This window comes from Cydia strobilella, chromosome 5 (genome assembly GCF_947568885.1).
Source record: "Cydia strobilella chromosome 5, ilCydStro3.1, whole genome shotgun sequence".
Lineage (NCBI taxonomy): Eukaryota > Metazoa > Arthropoda > Insecta > Lepidoptera > Tortricidae > Cydia > Cydia strobilella.
Genome location: NC_086045.1, coordinates 18267239 through 18289318, shown reverse-complemented (window position 1 = coordinate 18289318; position 22080 = coordinate 18267239). Strand labels below are relative to the sequence as shown.

At 42.5% G+C, this 22080-nt stretch overlaps 1 protein-coding gene across 1 annotated transcript in view; it reads left to right on the top strand.

Moving 5' to 3' along the window:
* The window catches only part of LOC134741559 (transient receptor potential-gamma protein-like), a 47239-nt gene extending 25780 nt beyond the window's left edge, over window positions 1-21459 (top strand). The window contains exons 7-20 of the mRNA XM_063674385.1: window positions 2795-2980; window positions 4402-4636; window positions 5230-5373; window positions 5672-5811; window positions 6354-6600; window positions 6709-6832; window positions 7513-7708; window positions 7974-8165; window positions 8545-8586; window positions 9632-9815; window positions 10579-10921; window positions 12379-12523; window positions 13745-13930; window positions 14457-21459. Coding sequence (XP_063530455.1) covers window positions 2795-2980; window positions 4402-4636; window positions 5230-5373; window positions 5672-5811; window positions 6354-6600; window positions 6709-6832; window positions 7513-7708; window positions 7974-8165; window positions 8545-8586; window positions 9632-9815; window positions 10579-10921; window positions 12379-12523; window positions 13745-13930; window positions 14457-14621 — 2529 coding nt within the window. The 3' untranslated portion in view covers window positions 14622-21459. The remainder of the gene's footprint in view (window positions 1-2794; window positions 2981-4401; window positions 4637-5229; window positions 5374-5671; window positions 5812-6353; window positions 6601-6708; window positions 6833-7512; window positions 7709-7973; window positions 8166-8544; window positions 8587-9631; window positions 9816-10578; window positions 10922-12378; window positions 12524-13744; window positions 13931-14456) is intronic.
* Window positions 21460-22080: the final 621 nt, after the last annotated feature.

The window sequence follows — 22080 nt, the reverse complement described above, 5'->3', positions numbered from 1 at the left end:
AGCAGAATATGTCCACAGAAAGAGAAAATCGCACGGTCGTAGAGATGACAAGGACACTGATGCACGCCCGCAATAAGATCCCAGAAGGTCTATGGGCTGAAGTAACAAATACATCGGTGTACATCCTAAACAGGACAGGGCCTACTCCTGTAGAAGGAATGTCTCCTCACGAGACATGGTATGGCAAGAAGCCAAGAATTGATCACCTAAGGGTAATAGGATGCGACTGCTACGTCCATCTCCCAAAGCAGAAAAGGACTAGTAAGCTGGACAAAAAAGCACAAACAGGAATACTCATCGGGTATGACGGCGATGAAGGTTACAGAGTTTTCAATATAGAGGAACTAAAACTTATCAGATCCCGAGATGTTGTCTTTAATGAAGCACCTCTAGCTGAGGAAACCAAGATAGGTAGAAACTCGATAAAGCCTCAGCCTAAAACAAACACCTATGACTTTCCTTTGTCTCTTACAGAATCTGAAACTGCTAGCAAGAAGAGTCACTCTCATCGACTTGAAGAGGGTACCATTGAAGGGCGTTGCCGCGAGGTGAGTCGTCACACTCCTCCACCTATAGAGGCAAGTGTGGGAGAGGAATTCCGTGAGGTGAGTCACACTCCTCCACCTTTAGAGGCATGCGTCGAAGATGACTACCGCGATCAAAGTCACGCTCATCCACCTTCAGAGGCAAGTGTCATTGAGGATTACGAGTCAATGGAAGATGAAGAGACAGCAGATATTGAACCTCCGACACGACAGCTTCGCGATCGGAACCAGATAAAACCTCCGAAGTGGTTTAGTTTTTATCAATTTCTTAATGAGGCTATATCTATCTCTGAACCCACTTCGTACCAAGACGTCCTAAGAAGCCCTGAAAAAGATAAGTGGATAGAAGCCATGAACAATGAAGTACAATCCCTACAAGGGAACGAAACCTGGGAATTGACAACCCTACCAAAAAATAGAAAAGCACTAAGATGCAAATGGGTCTTTAAAATCAAAAGAAACCCTGACGGTACAGTCGATAAGTACAAAGCACGATTAGTCGCTGTTGGATATACACAAAAGAAGGGTATAGATTATGACCAAACATTTAGCCCTGTAGCAAAAATGAGCACAATCCGGATGCTACTTAGTATTGCTGCTAATGAAGGTTTAGTACTTAGACAGTTTGACGTCACTACTGCTTTTCTTTACGGTACTGTCAAGGAAGAGATCTTTATGCGACAGCCAGAGGGATACGACGATGGAACGAATCGAGTATGCAAACTGAAAAGAAGCCTATACGGGTTGAAACAGGCGCCTAAGTGTTGGAACGAGTGCATCCATGACTTTCTTATAGGGTCAGGTTTCATTCAGAGTGAAGCAGATCCTTGTGTTTATGTCAGAGAACGAGAACAGAAGAAAATACTGCTCGCACTATATGTCGATGACGGATTGTTGGCCGCGTCAGACGTAAAAGAGGCTGATGACTTCATGAACAATGAGTTAAAAGGACGTTTTAAAATCACCACGAAGATACCGTCCTATTTTCTGGGGCTTGAAATAGATCAACACAAAGATGGTACTATTAAAGTCCACCAAACGGCTTACACGATAAAATTGCTTGAAAAGTATGGAATGAATAACTGTAAGGAGGTTGGAACACCCATACTAAAGCCTGAAAGAGTAATGGAGGATCATCAAAGTCCTGACCAGTTAGACTTTCCTTACCGGGAAGCCGTTGGGTCCTTATCGTACTTAATGGTTGGGACGAGACCGGATATTGCGTATGCAGTTGGAGTTGTATCACGAAACCTAGATAAACCTACCTCAAGTAATGTACAACAAGTAAAAAGAATACTTAGATATTTGAAGGGAACTGTCGATACAGGGCTTGAGTATAAGAAAGGTGAAAAGCGCCTGGTGTGCTACAGCGATGCCGATCACGGTGGAGACGACGCGACGGGGTGCTCCACTAGTGGAATAGTATGCCTGTATGCTGGTTCAGCAATATCATGGCGAAGTTCGAAGCAAACTGTCATTGCACTATCATCTACAGAGGCGGAGATAGTAGCGGCTAGTGAAGCCAGCCGTGAGATTGTTTGGCTAAGGAGATTGTTCCAAGACCTGAAAATAAAACTAGATACGCCAATTTTGCGCATTGACAATGAGTCTGCAATCAAGCTTGCGTACAATCCTCCATATGAGCAACACCGGAAGACGAAACACATAAAACTGAAACACTTCTATGTGAGACAGTGTGTGTCTGAAAAAGATATAACAATTGAGCAAGTACCGACAGCAGATCAACTTGCTGATATGTTTACGAAACCTCTTTACAAACCAAGACTGTTCAAACTATGCGAAGCCTTCGGTTTGAAAAAGAAGAGGGAATATTAAGGATGAACATCCTCTTTACACTAAAGTGTTTTGTCGTTGATTTTAGATGTTGCTATGAAACGTTGTTATTACAATTTTCTCTTTTGACTTATCTAAATAAACTATAAACGTAAACACATTTCTCGTTATACTTTAATATTTACAAGTTTTTCAACGCGTACTCCATACTCAATTGATCATATTTGGTCTTGGGGATAACAGAATAATAAGAACCATCATAGGTATTTCGGGGCTGGTGGTATATGCTTGATAATCTATTTAGAGTAAGTTCTTGGAAGAATTGTCGTGGTCATTCGTGGAATTTGGCGGTCGAACGCTACGTTTATACCCTTAACTTTGAATGTGCGATACCAGGATTTCTTAGGTGTTCTGTTTCTTTTTGCCCTGCGTAACGTGGGGATGTATTGTGGCAGGAGCTGCGCGCGCAGTGCCAGGAGTTCGCGACCGCGCTGCTGGACCACACGCGCACCTCGCACGAGCTGCAAGTGCTGCTGAACCACGAGACGGGCGCCGCCACCCCGCCGCTAGCCGAGCCCGGCGCGCCGGAGCGCATGCGCCTGTCGCGCCTCAAGCTGGCCATCAAGCTGCGCCAGAAGAAGGTACCGCACTAACATAGCTACCTAGTTGAATGTACGAGCTGCGCTTCGCTCACTCGTTCATACTTGTCGAATGAGTGAGCGAAGGCTTATATATATAGGAACTCTATGATCCAATAACGCACATGCCAGAAGCAGCAGAAGCTACTGCACTAACATAGCTAGACCACGAGTCGAACGCTAGCGCCGACAGCTAACGCCGAGCGTTCGAACAGATGGAAATTTGGCGACTCAAACTAACCAAGACGCCATTCAACGGTACCTGATCTGAAGACTCGTAGGGTAGCTAGTGCGAGTAGTTTAGTACATTTCGATGCTAGTGCGGAAAGTATGTCATTACTTTACTTCACGAGTACCGAGATACTCGGGACGAGTGAAGAATGACATTTCCGCACGTGTATCGAACGACGTTTTTTAATACAGTTGCGAAAAAATAAGAAAAACAACAAGTAAGGAATTCGAAACTTTTATATTATTAATCCTGTAACATCATAATAATACAGTCGAAAAATAATGAAGTTGTCCAAAAAGCAATTCCTTTGCCAAAGGGGGCGTGGCCAAAATAGGCGTGGCTTGGGACCAACAGGGGCGTGGCCAAAATGGGCGCGGCCAAAAAGGGCGTGGCTCGGGACAAGAGGGGCGTGGCACAAAGGGCGTGGCTTCGGGTGTGTCCTCTCCCCCTACTCCACCCCCTGTGCGCTGGAACTCATATTTACCCTACTACGGTGAAAATTAAATTTAAAAAAGCTGGAAAAGTAAAAAGCACTAGTTCGCGAAAACCAACTTTCTGCACGCTAAACAGTAAAGTAGCACTTTTTAAGCAACTGTATTAAAAAAATATTATCCTGTTGTGATAACAACGTATATATGCAGTAATCGCAGTTGAAACGTCATGCCATTGTTTATCTTATTCTCTTTGAATAAGTTCTTTATTTAAACGATGTTTTTTGTGCAAGTACTGCACATACGATAAGCAGGGGGGCAGTATCCCAATCGTGTTTTCGTATCGGTTTTCTGCATGCCTACAGTGTACCTAAATTGATATTCAAAGAAAGTCAGTCTATTCGAGGGACGTAGATGAGAGACTGTTGACATTAGGCAATTATTTGTGCATTATTTTAGTCTGTTGGGCCTATAGTGCTAGATAATTATAATATGTATACCTACACTTACATTACCGGACGGTTGAACTCGTTTCCCGCTGGCTTGAAAAATGTTCTAGCAATGAAGCATCTTAAGTAGAATGCCTAAAAAATTAAATATTGAAATCAAAATAAACATCGCCTTGTCTCGGCACATAATTGAGGAACTAGGTACCGAGAAAAACAAATTTCGAAATTCCTTTATCTTCCGCTCTCTCTCTCAGAATAGACGATCGATAATGACCGTCATCGAATTCTTTCGCTGACCTATTAAGTTTTCAGTTCGTAGCGCACCCGAACGTGCAGCAGCTGCTAGCCTCGATCTGGTACGAGAGCGTGCCCGGCTTCCGGCGCAAGAACATGCTGCTGCAGGCGTTGGAGATGGCGCGCATCGGCGCCATGTTCCCGCTGCACGCGCTGGCGTACGTGGCCGCGCCGCACTCCGCGCCCGGCCGCACGCTGCGCAAGCCCTTCATCAAGTTCCTGTGCCACTCCGCCAGCTACTTCATGTTCCTGTGTGAGTACAGTCTGCATCATGACAAAGATTTTTTTTTTATACTACGTCGGTGGCAAACAAGCATACGGCCCGCCTGATGTTAAGCAGTCTCCGTAGCCTATGTACGCCTGCGACTCCATAAAGATATCATGATGTGGTAGATGTACGAGTAAAATGTTCTTTAGTCTTTCAACTATGACACACCTTTGTTATTAGTATTTCGATGTAACATTTGCCGCTTGCCGCATACATAATTATGGATGTATGATATTCTATGCAGCTACAAGGAAATAAAAATTATTTTTATGTAGGTACCTCTTTTATAATATCCAAAGGCCCTGAAAGGTCCTGGTACTTATTCAATTCGATGAAATTTTAATGATATTCAATTGCAACAGTTGTGTTTCCTTGGTTTTGTAAAATTTTTATACAAAACAAAATCAACTCTATTGTCTACATGTGAGGTTCAAATTTCAGCAGCAAAGTTTGGATTATAAATTTTTATGGCCGGAACTAGGATAAATAACTGCAACTAAATATCTACTAGTTAAACTACTTTTACGATAAATTAAATACAGTATGAACTGCATTCCATTAAGACGTTTTTATTCCAGTTTTATTAATCCTGGCGTCTCAGCGCATCGAGACAGCAACGATGGGGATAGGGTGGGAACGAACCAATCAAGGCCAGCCGCCAGTGTCCCGCCGGGGGGCGCCGCCCTCGCTCGTGGAGTGGCTCATCCTCGCCTGGGTCAGCGGTGAGTTCCGCGGGTCTACACACAGTACAGTAACCATGTAGTGTATAACAAGGCCAGCCGGTGTCCCGCGGGGGGGGTGCCAAGTGGGTCATCTCATTCTCGCCTGGGTCAGCGGTGAGTTCCCCGGTCTACATATACACAGAAATCATGTAGTATGGGGCATAATGTCCCGCCGGGGGGCACCGCAGCAATACAACCGTATAAAATAGGCAGTTTGGAATTTGGAATACCGTAAAAAATCGAAACATGTATATTTAATTAAAACTTGACTTGCTAAATGATGGTGAACGTGTTCCAGGCTTGATCTGGAGCGAGGTGAAGCAGCTGTGGGACATGGGGCTGCGCGAGTACGTGCACGACATGTGGAACGTCATCGACTTCGTCACCAACTCGCTGTACGTCGCCACCGTCGCGCTTAGGATCGTCTCGCACTTTCAGGTATCATTCAGAAGAGTTATAAAATAATAAGTAGGTACAGTAGGTACGTTAATATATTTACATTTTTCAACTTCTTACAAAGGAGTAGGCAAGGGTAAAATAAAAAGTGTACACATATCTGTGGCATCGACTTTACCCAAGCCTGCGTTTAGAGACCCAGGGCCCCTAGGCACTTGGTATGACACTTGGAATTTAGAGGGGCCCCCTTCTCCATCTCAAAACCGTTGTTAGGTTGCCTGGGCCCCTAGGACCGGGCCTTGTGGGTCTAGGCGGAAATCCGGCCCTGACTTTACCTATTAAAATCACAATTTTTAAATAGCCGGTAAAGTCCAGTACACGTAACGAAAATGTAATTCTTTCTTATTTAATAAAAAATAAAATATGAACGTCCAGGTACATGTAAAACCGATGTGCAATTGTGCAATATTTATCGCCGGGTACTGTAACTGCCTATTATGCGACAGACATAAAACCTACTGTTTAACTTTTTTCGGACTTGACAAAGTACAAGTTTAGGTAAGTGAAAATGCTCTATACCGCAGGTGCGACGAGAGATGGCACAGGGTCTACAGTGGAACCAGCCCCGCGAAAAGTGGGACGCGTGGGACCCCATGCTGCTCTCCGAGGGGCTGTTCTCCGCCGCCAACATCTTCAGCAGCCTCAAGCTGGTTTACATCTTCAGCGTCAACCCGCACCTGGGCCCGCTGCAGGTCTCGCTGAGCCGCATGGTCCTGGATATCCTCAAGTTCTTCGTGCTTGATATACTTGTCATCTTTGCTTTCTCGTGCGGTATGTCTTTGTATCATATAAATCTAGAGAAGGCGGAATTTCTTGACCAAAAGCACTACATCAAAAAGATATAGTATACAGATACATCAAAAACACTACCTATTTCAGGGCTGAACCAGCTGTTGTGGTACTACGCGGACATGGAGAAGAAGCGCTGTGTGACCACTCCAAGCAGCGCCAACGGCACCATCCCTGATCCTGATGCCTGCATCGTGTGGCGGCGGTTTGCCAAGTCAGTTAACTGTTAAATGCCTTTTCACTTCTCATGCTCTAAAAGGGCTTCATATTAGACCTGCAAAGCGGGGCAAAAATCGTATTTTAGTCCCTAGGGAAAATATGTATACATATTTTTGATTTTGCCTACATTTACTTCCGAATCAAATCAGAATTCAATAAATCTGCCCGGAATACCTCTTTCGCCCCCCGAATTGACTCAGAATACAATTAATCTACCCGGGAAAAACATAGCATAAAATATAAAATAAGTACCAACCTGTTGTTTTTTTATTCAAAGTGAAAAGTAGAGTTAACTCGGTGACAAAACCCGTTTTAACCTCGCTGTGCTTATCGACCCTCGCCGTTCCGGCTCGGGTAGCTATATGCTCACCTCGCCTGAAATGGATCGTTTTATTCCCTAGTCATACAATCTACTATTGTAGCATGAGGGTGCCCAAGGCGCCTATGTCAAGCACGCTTCAAACGTTGGACTTTGGCCGACTTTGCACCGTGAGGCCGCAGCCTGGACCAAATGTATAAACGGCCTTGAGTCCAGTCCGCGGTCTGAGGGCATGCGCCCGGCAAAAAGCACGCGTATCGCTATCGCGCTCAAAGCGTCAGGTCGGCCATTTGATTCTGACTGTACATAATATTTATGGTCTGCTTCTGTACAAGAAATCGCCTTGTATGTTCCAGTTTATTCGAAACGATGCAGACTCTGTTCTGGGCGGCATTCGGCCTCGTGGACCTGGACTCGTTCGAGCTGGACGGCATCAAGATCTTCACGCGCTTCTGGGGCATGCTGATGTTCGGCACGTACGCCGTCATCAACGTCATCGTGCTGCTGAACCTGCTCATTGCTATGATGAATCACTCATACCAACTCATCTCCGTGAGTGTTTTCTTTTGATACTTTAAGAGACGAGAGAGATACGAACCCGCCGCCAAAGACACGAATTCTTCGAACTTTTTAGGGAAAAAATGGTGTGACAAGTTTTTCTTTGATACCATTTTCATTTTTCGTATAGGTACTTAACATGATGGTAGAAATGTAGGTAGGTAGTTAAATTGGTGGTGGATAGACCCCCTGGTGGTTACGCTTCGAGGGATATCGCTTCCTAAAATGTGTAATAATGTGTGTTATGTATGGGTTGCAGGAGCGCGCTGACGTGGAGTGGAAGTTCGCGCGCAGCAAGCTGTGGATCAGCTACTTCGAGGAGGGCGGCACGGTGCCGCCGCCGTTCAACGTGGTGCCGTCGCCCAAGTCGCTGCTGTACGCGTGGCGCTGGCTGCAGCGCCGCATGTGCGGACACGCGCGCGCCAAGCGCGAGCACATGCGGACCATCAGGGTGAGGCCCGAGGCTTACGGGTGCGGGTGACGGGTGTCATACCGTGCGCTGCGTATCTGACATATATAACTGGTTTACAGCGTTACATTAACACAACCTTTAAAAAAAGAAAACGGACTTCAAAAACGATAAAATAAAATAATATCCGTTTTATAGAGTAGCTACTGATATGTTTCAAGTCGATGCCAAGCCGGTCAAAAAATTCTTTATGATGAATTAGTTTTTTTTCTTGAGATTTTAAGAAACATTTTTAATTTTTTTACTTTGCTTAATACGAGTTTATTGCCAGCCAAGTCAGAGCCAGCAAATGAGAGCCAGCTATTGGATATCCCGAGTTAATAAATATTGTCTATTATAACTTGTTGTTTATTATTTTCAGAGAAAGGCAAAGCAAGCCAACGAACGCGATTTCCGTTACCAGGTGAGCCTGAAATATTTAAGTAATAAATAAGTTAATTAAGTATAACTTTTGAATGCATGCAAATGAGTTTATGTATCAAGATGACGTAGTAACGTCCGTCTTAGCTGCATATGGCAGTTGTTAAAAATTATGCCAGGGCCAGTTTCTTGGCTTGAATTGCCAAGCCCTTTTATGATGCAAGCTACCGCGAAAGCAGGTAACTTTGGTCCCAACTTACATTACTACTTATGGTCCAAATTCGTGTAAAATTTTTACTCATAACTACATATTTTTGAAATTATGTTGAATAGGTATTTAGGTACGTCAGATACGTGATATAATATCGACAAAAAAAACTATGCCATTTAGTTTTCTTAACCTTTTGTACGCCAATGACCGATATATACGCATAACGCACCGTAGGTTCAACGCCAAAGACCGATTAATCGGTCATAGACCACAGAGCAACATAGACCTACATGCATATGCATAAAGTTCAATTTCAGTTTTGACACTTCGGTGACGTAGCGTCTGGATGACAGCTTTTGTGTTTGACACGGCGTCGAAAAGGTTAAACGTACGAAGTTAACGGAATGGGGTTGGCCGGTCGAAGTATTTATGGGGTTGGCAACTGTCAAAGGTTTGCATAGATGGCGCCAGCATAGCTTACCCTGTTAATCCCGAGAATTGTGTCAAATTTTAGTTTTTTAGCCAAATCTCACAGATAAAAGGGCAAGCTACGAGTATGATGGCACCATTTATGCAAACCTTTGACAGTTGCCAACCCCATTCGATAAAAACACGGTGTATAGAACAAACATTAGTATCTAAGTATATCAAAGCTCGAAAATAAATGTAACGAGTCTAATTCAAATACCTATAAGTTCGTCCATTATCAACGTAAAAAATTGGACCACAGTTGTTATATAGGTACGAGTATGTAGTTACTTGAGATTACGGTATGGAAATTAGGAGGAGGTCAAAGATAGATAGAAAGATAGATGAAAGCAATAAATGATTACTGATTGTGATTACTGATTAAAAAGATGTTTGTACCTACTTGCAGGCGATAATGCGTAACCTGGTGCGTCGTTACGTGACCGTGCAGCAGCGGCGTGCCGAGTGCGGTGGCGTGACCGAGGACGACGTCAACGAGATCAAGCAGGACGTGTCCGCCTTCCGCTGCGAGCTGGTCGAGATCCTGCGCAACTCCGGCATGAACACGTCCACCGCCAATGCGGGTGCGCCCGGTAAACAACTAACGTGAATTGTGCACAAGGAACGAGTCGCACGCTTCAACTTAATTCGCGCAGCTCTGAAATCAACTTCGTGGGCTATAAGAAACTAGATTTTGTCGCAACTTCGTCTGCGTAGAATTAATACTTCCATATTATATTTCACCCCCTTAATGCATGGTTTAAAACTATCCTGTGCCCTTTCCCGGGACTCAAACTATCTACATACGAAATTTCATCTAAGGTACCTGCGTCAAATTTACTTGAATAAGCCTTTTTTTAAATCCTCTCTCTGGCCCTTATTAAAATTAAGTAGTTTAATAAGGACCACAGATTAAATCGAATTCTAAGTCATTATACAACATAAACATCAAGTTTTCAAGTTCTTTTTAAGTTTAATAATCGCTTGGCATTTAATCATATTCTCGACCAATCTTTATTAACAAAGAAAACTAGGTAAAACCTTAATAAAATAAGGTAACAAAAATTGCTTCAACATTTTGAAGTATTGGTACTTATTGAATTAACGTGTAAGATACGCACTGTAATCACCTCTCTCATGGCACACCGCACCTCAAAATACGCTGACGCACCGTTAACGCTGTGACGTGACTCGCGAGTCTCGTTTTCAACCGCCGCCGATCGATGTCATCGCGTCGATAAACACGCTACCTATGTAATAACTTCTTGCGATTTTGACGCAGTTCAGTTTACGGTGCTTCAGAGTATTTCGTCAGCGGTGCGGACGATCCTCAACATTATTGACTCTAACCGGCAGGGGGCGGCGGCGGCAAGAAGAACCGGCAGAAGGAGCGGCGGCTGATGAAGGGCTTCAACATCACGGCGCCGGGCGGGTCGCTGGCGCCCGTGGACGAGTTCCTGGCGTCGCTGCATCACGAGCACGGGTCGCACTCGCAGCTGTCGCAGCTGCTGGGCGGGCGCCTGCGCGCCAGCCAGTCCAGCCTGAGCGACGCGGCGCCGGCGCCCGGGCGCCGCAAGCCGCCGCACAAGCGCCGCTGGGGCACCATCATCGAGGCGGCGCGCGCCGCGCGCGTCTCGCGCCTCATCGGCCGCTCCCGCTCCGAGGACTCCGTCTGCGACCATAACCGACAATCGCCCAGGTTCGTTCACATAAACATTATATTTTTACTTTTCGTTTAAACAATTTCATATACTCGTAGGTATGAAATTTGAATGAATTGGTAATTTTAAATGCGAAATTAAGCCAAATTGAATTTTTAATTTACCTACAGAAGTTGTGCAAATGTGTTTCTCCATCCAGTCCAATCGGTTTTAATCAATGTTTGTCGTCACGTCTACGAACTCTTCTACGAATCCTTCAAAGTCGTACAAGTAAAGTCTGACCTGGAATTGATATTTTTATTACCAATAAATTGTGATTATGATTTTGAAAGGGGGACATCAATTAAAACAACTGTACTACACCAACTGTACATAGGTTCGATGTCGGATGTGTTCTCAAATTTAGTACCTACCTATAATTGGAATCTACATATATGGCGTATAGCGCACCCTACAAGAGAAACCAGCTAAAAGGGTGAAACACCGGCTGCGCAAAGCACATATGAATAGGCCTAGATTATTCTCCATTAAGGCGTAGGTACATACATAGGTCACTAACAAGAGTGGTGCTTAGTAAAAGGAATACCCACCTACAGATAAGTTGTGAACAGATAATTAAGTGGATGCATGCCTTATTCTTATCGTATATTATAAAAAAATTGTTATATGTAGAATAAAATTAGCTTTGAATCTTTTAATGTTAACATTTTGTTATTTCTTTTGTTTAGAGCCTCTATATAGCATTTAGACTTCTAGAGTACCGTTTTAATAATAAATAAATACCTAGCCGAATAACAGAATTAGTTTAATTTAGTATTTCTAAGTTTCATTGTCTAACATTCTTCTGCACTTACTAATTGCATTTAATAAAATTCAATTCTCGTTTTACACTTTCGTGCCCTTCCCTATTAATGTAGATACAATTAGCCGGTTTTTGGGTTCTAAAGAGTTAAATGCGTTTTCATACCTACTGGTGTTTATGATCGGTTCTAAACTTCAAAATATGGTCCCTTCCAGTAGGAACCAATGAAACAGCATATTTTACCTTTACCTAATACCTACAATGTCGGTAGGTACCTACAAAATTATTGAAAACCAGTTGTATCCAAAATCCAAATTGACAAAAAATCGGATTTTTGTATTGAGCCGGTCTAAGTACACTTATTCAAGCGGTTTCTTTTTTTTGAGTCTGTCTCAAAATAAATTGCCTACAGTGCATTCTTTCTCCGCCTTAAGTTAAAGTTGGTCAATAGTTTCGTAACAACCATTGTAGATACAGTCGAATTTATAAATACGTACCTATACATTTGTTCACCTTATTGCAATGGATTCAGGTGAAGAAATGTGTACATATTTATGAACTAAACTGTAACCAAGTATACCCTAAATCGGTCAAAAACGCCAGATTAAAAGTAACAATATTGCACTGTTGCATGCTACTAACTCGTCTCACTGGTCTTTCCAGCGTGGGTTGGTAAGTTGTGTGTGGTTGCAGTGGCAGCGAGCGATCGGAGTCGGGCAGCGACTCGCAGCGCAGCGAGCGGCGCGCGGGCGGCCCGCTGCACCCGCTCACCGCCCTCGCCGCGCTCAAGCGCAAGCGGAAGAAGTTCTCGGACTCGCGGCGGCAAGCGGAGGAACGGGTGAGGATGTGTAACATATTTAGCGCGGCCCAAGAGCACCTGAGTATTAAGTCGTGTGTGGGGGGGGTCTGGGTTGAGTGAAATTCGTTTATTCAATGAATTGTTATTCCGAATGAAGTTAATTTTGTGGAACAACCAAGTTACGTTACGGCTATGAATATTTTGTTAGTAGATTTTCACACCTCTTTTATTTAAATGGTCGGATTCAATATTCAATTGTATTTTAGTAAGCGGAAATACCAAAGAGTAGTATATGGGAAATACTTTATCTTTTACTTTTATTTTCTGTCACTCAAATTTGTCAACCGTCACGGTCTTCTGAAATAGATAAATATAATAAAATGTTGTATGAGTGCCGTTTATGCTTGCGCTCTCACGACCAAAGAGTAGAGTGATTGCAACCGCGCTGCTATATTACGATAAATAAGTCTAATGAAAGAGATTCTGATGACTATCATAGAACTAAGTACGAGGGCTGATCCGAAAGTTGTTAGCTGCTCCGGCTCTACTCCTGCGATCACAATGTTATTTATACCATTGTGAGGGATATTTCAATGCTAATTATGGCTATGTTTTTTTAATTAATGAGAATATATTTTTTTATTATATAGTTTTAACTGAAAATTGTTTTGTATGGAGTTACGGATTCCTTAGAAAAAACGGCAATTTTAGGCACATTTAAATGAAATTCGTATTGAAATCTTTGAAAATCGAACTTAAATTTGCCCGGGACTAATTATTATGTTCCTTCTACTATTTCTAATGTATAAATCGATAAATAATGTTATATGTATACTTACTCAATGGCGCAGCGACCCAAAACGAGTCTTGGCCTCACATAATATTGTGATCGCATGAGTAGAGCCGGAGCAGCTAGCTAACAACTTTCGGATCAGCCCTCGTAGCATACGAGTTGCGATTACTCGATATTCTTTCCACTATTTGGTTATTCATACGATACTCATACGATATTTACAGCACTAAAAAGCTGAAAGAAGTGCGCTCAAATCGCGTTGAGAGAACGTGCTCAGATCCTTCTTTCGACATTTTACAGATCTATCTCTCGATCAATAACTGAAAGAGAAACATAATGCTGCCTTTTTTACGACATAATTTGCTAGTTGGAATGTTTATTTTGTCTCTCTTGAAGTCGGATTTGGATTCCTGTCAGTTGGCACCGTTTACAATCTCTGGGTTTTGAACCTCACTGTGTATCTATAGGATCGTCCGGCGGCGGAGGCGCTGCAGCGCGCGAGCTCGGTGCCGGCGCGCGCGCCGCCCACGCCGCCGCCGGCGCGCGCGCCGCCGCCGCCGCCCGCCGACGCGCCCGGCCGCGGCGGCTCCCGGGAGCCGCTGCTCGCCAGCATCGACGACGACGCCAATAAGGTATGTACCTTCTGTATGTCAGTGCCACCTACTTGCGGACAGAGCGGTACCTAACGTCAGACAGCACAGCGGAAATACTCCGAAATTACATGAATGCGGCCGCTAACACTGTATTTTGAAAACGACTATACTTACCGCAAAACTATGTGGCGAGTCGTGGATCATCGGAATCATGCTATCTCTTTCGCACTTGCACGGCCTTACGGAGCGGGACTCGAAACATTAGTGCAGGTAGTGGTAGTATTAAGCACGGAATGTACGGTAGGTACCTGACTTTTATTGCCCGACTTGCCACTGCCACTAGGATACCTAAATCCTCACGTAGTTTACAGGTTCCTAAGCATCCATCGATGCCACAGAAAATTGGTCTTTTAATAATACTCTTCCATTATTTGACCAACATGTCGACGGATGTAATAGATTTACTTATTTATAAAAGCTGGCGCAAGCTTTGTACTGAACTGTTAAAACCAAAAATAAAACCAAAGTTTCTGGGATTTAGAAGGATAAAATTTACAACCGGTTTTGTGTTTCGCAGCAGGAGCAGCAGTGCGGCTGCGCCGAGACGACGGGGATCGCGCCGCGGCCGAGCGGCGGCGGCGGCGGCAGCGGCGGCGGTGCGCCGTGCGGCCGCTGCGCCGCGCTCGCCAAGCTGGCCGGCGTCACGCCGCTGCACGGACACGCGCCGCACCACTCCGCCGGCTGGCTCTAACGACACATAGTTCATGCAGTTGTCGGATCCGGCCCGGGCCAAAGAACATACGATCCGGCCTGCGAAAAACGAGGCAGGAGCCTGGCCCTCGGCCTCGGGTCAAATCCTTGGCTCACTGTAAACTTGTAACATCGCGTATTATCCTAATAGTCTCGTCTTGAAGACGTCACAGTTCTGGTTTAGATCAGGAAACTAAGGCGGCTGTCTGCGATAAGCGAGTAGCAATCGACTATTCTTCGTGCAGACCTGCGTGTAGATGTAGATCCCGGTTGATATTAATGGGGTTGGCAACTGTCAAAGGTTTGCAGAGATGGCGCCATCATAGCTTGCCCCTTTTTCTATGAGATTTGGCTTAAAGGGCTGACATCCAGGGCATTAAAAAAAACAAAAATTTGACACAATTGTAGGGATTGACAGGGCAAGCTATGCTGGCGCCATCTGCTAATTATTTCGACCGGCCAACCCCATTGCCGATGATAGCTGTGGCTATTTACGCTGCCAGTATAAAGTAAGTACTGAGCGCCCTTTACCTATTTCATGCCAAACCCTCACAAAGAAAGTCATTCACTGCTACTCGCTGATCGCCGCTATTTATTAAGATACGCTTAAAGTAATCTACATTATACCATGAGTCCATGACATTATCAAAACGCATTATTAAGAAAATTCACCAGAAGGGTCGAAGGAAAAAGGATCAGGTCAATTTATAACATTAGTTACCTACTTAACACATAATTGAATTTTTACGTTATTTATGCTTACATTGAAAGTGCAAATGCGTCACATAGTGGCGAGACTAAGAACTAACAAAATAAAAGTTACAGGATTTTTAAATATGAAACTTGGCACTTATGTGGCCCGCCAAACCGCCTAGCGGGCGCCTATAGGTAATGCATGGTTTTTGGAGTACCTACTGTTTATTTTTTTACCTGACAATGGATGTGCTAAGTTGTTTATAGACAACTATATTCTGGCACGCCAACTTTGTCAATAGAAAAAGCGCGAAATAAAAAAATTGTGTCAGAGATCGATCCTTCAAATATCAATTTTCAAATTTGCTGAAACAGCAGGTTTTTCTACTGAGAAAGCTGGCTTGCCAGAGTTAAATACCTACTCGTATGTGCGGGATGAAAACTAAAATGCAAAAACAGACAGTGAAAAGAAAATAATGAAAGTTACTCCGTACTTATACATATACAGGGATGTTGCGGATGCCGATTTTTAGACATTCGCGGATGCGGATTTTTAAAGGCTCACATCCGCAGATGCGGATGCGGATGTCGAGATTAGGCACATAAAAAACGTCAAATATTACACTTTAGTAATTTTTATTTAAAAAAAAAACGAAACATAGTATTTGAACAAGAATATAGGTGCCCCACAATCGCATTACTATACCAAAGATAGATATAACTCCGTAATAGATGGATACAGTCTAAGGAAAAAACGTGCCTCGAAAATCACGAAAATTTGATTCTCGATCAGATGGCGCCACTAGTTTTGGCCTACACTCGTATAGAGGGCGTTGACTGTTTCGTTTGTTATTTATAATTTTAACGCATACCAGTGAAAGAACATGGGTCAAAATCATATAAAAATAATTAATGCAAATAAAAAAATCATTTATCCATATTTAAATACATTTTATCGTATTTTTATAAATATTTATTTTTAGTTTTAAAGTGTGTCGACAGATGGCAGTGAATTTACTGGGGTTACAAAATTTACTATGACAGTACCGCTCTAGTATAAGTTACTCTATGACTATACTAAAGTCCAAATAAAATAATCTTTTCACTTCTTGTCGCTGTCCGTCATAGGCTAAAGTGCTCGATCGACGAATCACAAAAACGAAACGAGATTCCTATTGCGCCGCCGCTAAGACGTTCCTGACCTACCTGTTCCACATCCGCATCCGTTTAAGTTACGCATCGATTTTATGCGGATGCAGGTGGGGATGTTAAAAATAATGCGGAAGTTCCGCGGTTGCGGATGCGGATACGAATATTCGCAGCATCCCTGCTTTATACTTTTCTGCACAAATATTAATAATAAGGCTTACGGTAAAGTGTTCGTATATGTACAATAATCTTTGTAAAAACTACAGTCCAATACTTACTGGTCGCTGGAAAACAGACACACAATGAAATCACAACGATAATAGTACTTAAATAAATAGTGAAAATGACCAATAAGTAATTTTTGATATTCAATCCAGAACGAACACAGCAATATAAGAGGCCTAAATAGAACGAAGTAGGTATATTTATCATATCGCACAGCCTCATCGTCGGGAATCTAATCTTCAGTAGCCCTTATGAGAGGGAATAAACTCTTAAGATTACCTACGATTGAGACAATGAACAATCGCTAGGTCGTTATTTAAATCCCGATTGAGAGGCTGGAAGGAGTAGTCATATTTAAATGTAAATAGTTAGTAGATAGCGAAAGTGAATCGAGCTATGCACAGCGAGAATTTTAAAGCAAACTGTTAAACGGAGCCAGATAAAATTGAGTAAATCTGGTGCCGAGAATGGCAGTACGATCAGACTGGTCGAACTGCCATTCTCGCCCAGATCTCGGGTCAAAATTTACTAGTTTGCTTGGTCTCGTGAATTGAGATGGCCGTCCATATGGCAGGACTCGTCGTTGTAAGTGTGGAGGTCGCCTCGCGGCACGCACAACTCTCATAAACGTTTAAATTTTACAACATACTCGTAGCCTTAAGTAGGAACCTTCCTTAACTTTAACCATGACAACGTTACCTAATATCAAACACCAATTAGGATAAGTAGGTACAAATGAAATTATAACATAATTAATGAAATAAATATAGTCAACTATTTATTTATACACCTACGGGTCGCAGTTTAAAATAAGTCGATAGTAAGTTATCAAATACAATGATGTGTTCCAGAAAGTTTTCCAGTAATCATTTATGCTGTTCTGTCGGCGCACACTCACTAATATAAGGTTAATCGAACAAGAATAAGCAGGGATTTTTAAGTGAATGTTTTTCCCATTTTTATGTACTTGTTTACACGCAGGCTAGACACGACGGCTAAGCAAAGCTAGGCTAGGCTAGGCTAAGTAAATAGGTCGAACACCAATGTTGGATGACTATAAATATAAAATATCGCTGTAAGTCTTGATGTAATTAGTTGAATGTTCTGCTGTAGTAGTGTCGATGTCGACAAGGCAGGCTCACGCGGCACCGAATAATAAGCCTCTTGAAAAGTGGGCTTGGTCACGAAAATCATTGTTGAAATCATGGCTGTAGTCATTGGCGTAACTCATTACAGTTCCCCTAAAATGTAATGTTACCTGTTTTAAAATGTGAAATAATTGTGAAGTTCCAGTCTTTGATGGCGTGCCCGTATAAGCGCTGTTTAGCGGTACCCTAAGTCGACACTGAATAGCTAAAGACCACACTAGCGCACTTTCATGTTCATCTTGCGTCGTTCTCTAACAGCGATTCATTTCGTGGACTTGCGTAGTATGGTGATGGTGTCACTTTCGTTTGCCGAATAAAGGACAGAAATGCATCACTGTTAGAGCGACTCCGCGTAAACAAGCCACGGTGTGTGCAATTTGACAAAACACACGCGGTTAAATAGTAAAACGATTTGAAATGTGAAGAAGCAAGACGTGAAATGTGAATGTGCACAGTAGGCATATTAGTTAGTGTTGGTAAGACACGGTCTTTCTGGTCCTTGCATTTAAGACTCCCCTAATTTGTAGTCAAAGCTCGAGTGGTTACAAACGTCTGCAAAGAATCGAGTTCAATAAATTCCAGACGCGTTGTCTCCATATAAGATAAACGTCCTAGTGATCGATTTTCTAATGCCTAATAGTTGACACCCTGCTGTCACCTCTATTGCTAATGACTACGTACGTCTACGTTTAAAGATGGCATGTACTGCGTACTGCGACTAGGACAGTGACGAGCACTAGCACGTCTAACATAAGTACAATAATTAGCCTCATGCATGAAGTTTATATTTGAACGAAATATTTTTTATTCGGATGTTTGTTACCGTTATATCATGTTACAAATGCATTTCCGTTATTAAATTATCATTTAATTGCTTAAAATAATAAATAAAAAGTGCAAAAATTTGCCCGCGGAAAGCTAGTGAGCGAAACGCGCGAAACGTCACGTGACATCACGTGTTCGACAGATTAGTTCACATAAGTGTCATTAGTAGCACACGTCAGTTGGACCGTCCAACGTGTGACGTCATCACGCTGTCGAATTCGCGCCAAAAAATTGAGCGTTTCAAACGCTCAAACTTTTTCAACATTATAAATATTTTTTAATCAAATAATGTGAAGGTTTACAAAAATATTTTTATTTTGTCTGGTGTTCAAACTATTATGAATATATAAATTATGATTACAAAAATAAAATATTCATGCATGGAGCTAATTATGATTCACAAACACAGAATATTCTTTACTTTTGTTTAGACAGAACGAGCAATTGGCTTTCATTATGAGTCACTTCAAGACTACAAGTGTCGTCTAAGAAAAAATCTTGAAATAGACTTCTAAGACTCGTGGTATTACCAACTCTAGGCATAGAACACGTAGAAGTGGTTTTCTATCGCAACCTTGAAATATTTTCTGTCCGATGTTTCATTTTCGAACGCGTTGATTCTTTCAAATACGTCAGATTTATAAAAGGGTATAACAAATCTAACCTAACGGTAACGGTTTCTACGGCTTGCCTTTGCAAGTGTAGAAAAATAAACTAATTTGGTTTTTGAAAAAAAAAACGCGTTATTGCGGAAAACAGGCCACAAAGACGGTTTTGCCTTGTAGCTCCGGGCCGCGAGATAAATTTGACGATGTAGGGATGGCAAGGTTATGGATCACCTGGCGGGCCACCTAAATTGAGTATCGCTGGTTCATTTTTCCAGGTTGCGATAGGTTACATGGAGAAGCATACACTGGCACTCGCTTGCTGTGTACCGAAGCACCTAATTTTAGTAGATACCCGTGTAAGGGGCAATTTTAACGAGTAGGCGATTTTGAAATATTGTATGTTTAAGTGTTTAGATACGTCAGGATGGCAGTCAGTACACGGGCCGATGCTCTGGGCGACAAAACACCGATTAGGTGACACTATCGCTTTTCCATCAAATTCATTCTTTACCAACACGTGTAAAAGGAACGAATGCCAATATGTCAAACATAAAAGTCTGTGTTGCGATAAACCTCGAAGCTTGTCCTATTAATTCTATCGCGAGGCCAGATTTAGACTACCTACTTATTGTTTATTTTTTTGTATTGTGTCTTATCCTTATAAGTATGTGACGTTCCACGGGTAAAGGTACCTTATGGCGGTTGCCGCTTACGCCGCGTAGCACCGCAATAATAGTATTGGAGCGTCGTTAATAACAGCGTTAGCTCCGACCGCCGTAATGTAGGTACCTTTCCCTGTGTAACGTCACATATTTCCTGAAACGAGCAGTTTAGCTTATGACATTGAAATGTTTAGGTGCATGTACTTTTAATGTTAGATAGGCGGGTGTTTTCGCAACACAGTTGTCACCTTGTCGCTCAGGGGGCTTTGACAAGTGACATCGTTTATAGAAAATCGAAAACTCTTAGGTTCACACGGCGTTAATTTTTCCCGTATTCCGTATAGGTACGGGATTTTATCGAATACCGTAGTGACAGCAAAATTTGTATGGCAACTTCCAAAATCGTTCACACGGCGTCTATGCGGGAAAGCCGTCTAGACGTGTGAACGATTTTGTAAGTTGCCATACAAATTTCATGTTACTACGGTATTCGATAAAATCCCGTATACGGCAAAAATTTACGCCGTGTGAACCTAGCCTAAGCCAATCGAAACTCAAGTCACGTATGGAAGTCAGCGACGGAATATATGTAGACGAAGCTCTCAGTACATCTTTGACTTCGAAAAACAGTCCATATGACTTATGTGACACATATAGGTATGTGGTATATTTGGATACGTAAGCGATAGCGCTTAAAGTTATTAAACCGCGGGCCAGGCGAAAATTTCGTCGGTCATTGCATTCCGGGCTGTAACTTGTAAAGCGATGTGTAACTAACCCTCGAGGCAGCAGCTGCCGCTCCGTTTGTGGGTGGAGAAACGGCAGCCACCTAAACACGAAAAAAAAATTGTATCGCATCCCGATTGAAAGTTTGTCAGGTGATAGTTTTGATGCTATTGTAAATTTAAAAAAAATCGCCAGCCGGTTGTATCGAGGTGGAAAAACCGTCAGCTGGTCACATGAATATGAAAGAACAGGACATGATTTTTTTTCAGTCATCGCATCCCACTTGAAACATTTTTTCAGATGATAGTTTATATGCTATTGTGAATAAATAACATTGTCAGCACAAAATACCACCAGCTGAGCATCTATCACTTTTATTTAAATGTACCAATTTCATCTCCAAAGTGGCCTGGTGGCCAACGGACCGGCAGCTGATGTCCACGAGGGTTCAATACACAAACACATCGCCCTTAACCACTTTAAAAGTTTTGATTGGCTAAAATAAAATTATGACATGAATTTTCGTCCATCTGTCATCTCAATACCTACACTTTTCCTTAGAGTGTTTCGATAAACGATTGTCGGCTTGGCCGCGGCCCCGGGCCAGCGGCCACCGCTTCTGCTGTGTACGACTTCGGTCACGACTGCTGGGAACGTCTATCTAGTGAACCAGAGGCCTTCACGTGTTTAGTTGTTCGCCGCGCAACGCGCCGATACATAATCGATGATATTTTATAAAGAGTTGTTATTTATTTATACATTATATTTGTATATAACGGTGCGAAGTCTAATAAAATAAGCACATGTATATTGCAGTTTCATTTGTTTATCCTTGTCAGTAGTATAGAAGAATCTTGGTCCTATGTTGTAGGACAAGGAAATTTATTAAGGGTGCGACTGAGCTTCAACAGGCAACACATGATGCAAACATCCATACATCCTTCACATTCGGCCACATAAGGGCGTCTTGAACGTATGCTGCATGGAGACTGTATAAAGGAGCCAAATCTCTATGTATGAAGTGTCCATCAAAAAACAGTAATTAGGCGGCGCCACCATGCACCGAAATACTACCAAAAACAACCTACGTAATTTGGTCGGGTTATTTGTTGCCTTATATGGTTCATGTTATACTCATGTCCCAGAGCCTAACTAGCGCCACCGGAGAGATTAGGAACTATTATTTAAAGCTTAACGCGGTCACTTTTACAACAATTCTGCCATAAGAGATTGCGATCCTTTCTATACCATCCATAGTATGCTGTTTGACAGTTGACGTTAACATTTTCAATAACCAATAGTACCTATTATTACTTACTTTACTCTTGATCAATAGATTGATGCCAATATAAAGTTATGTATTATGATTATGTAATGGATTTGTTTTATTTGACATTTAATCACACCCAACATTTCAGCAGATT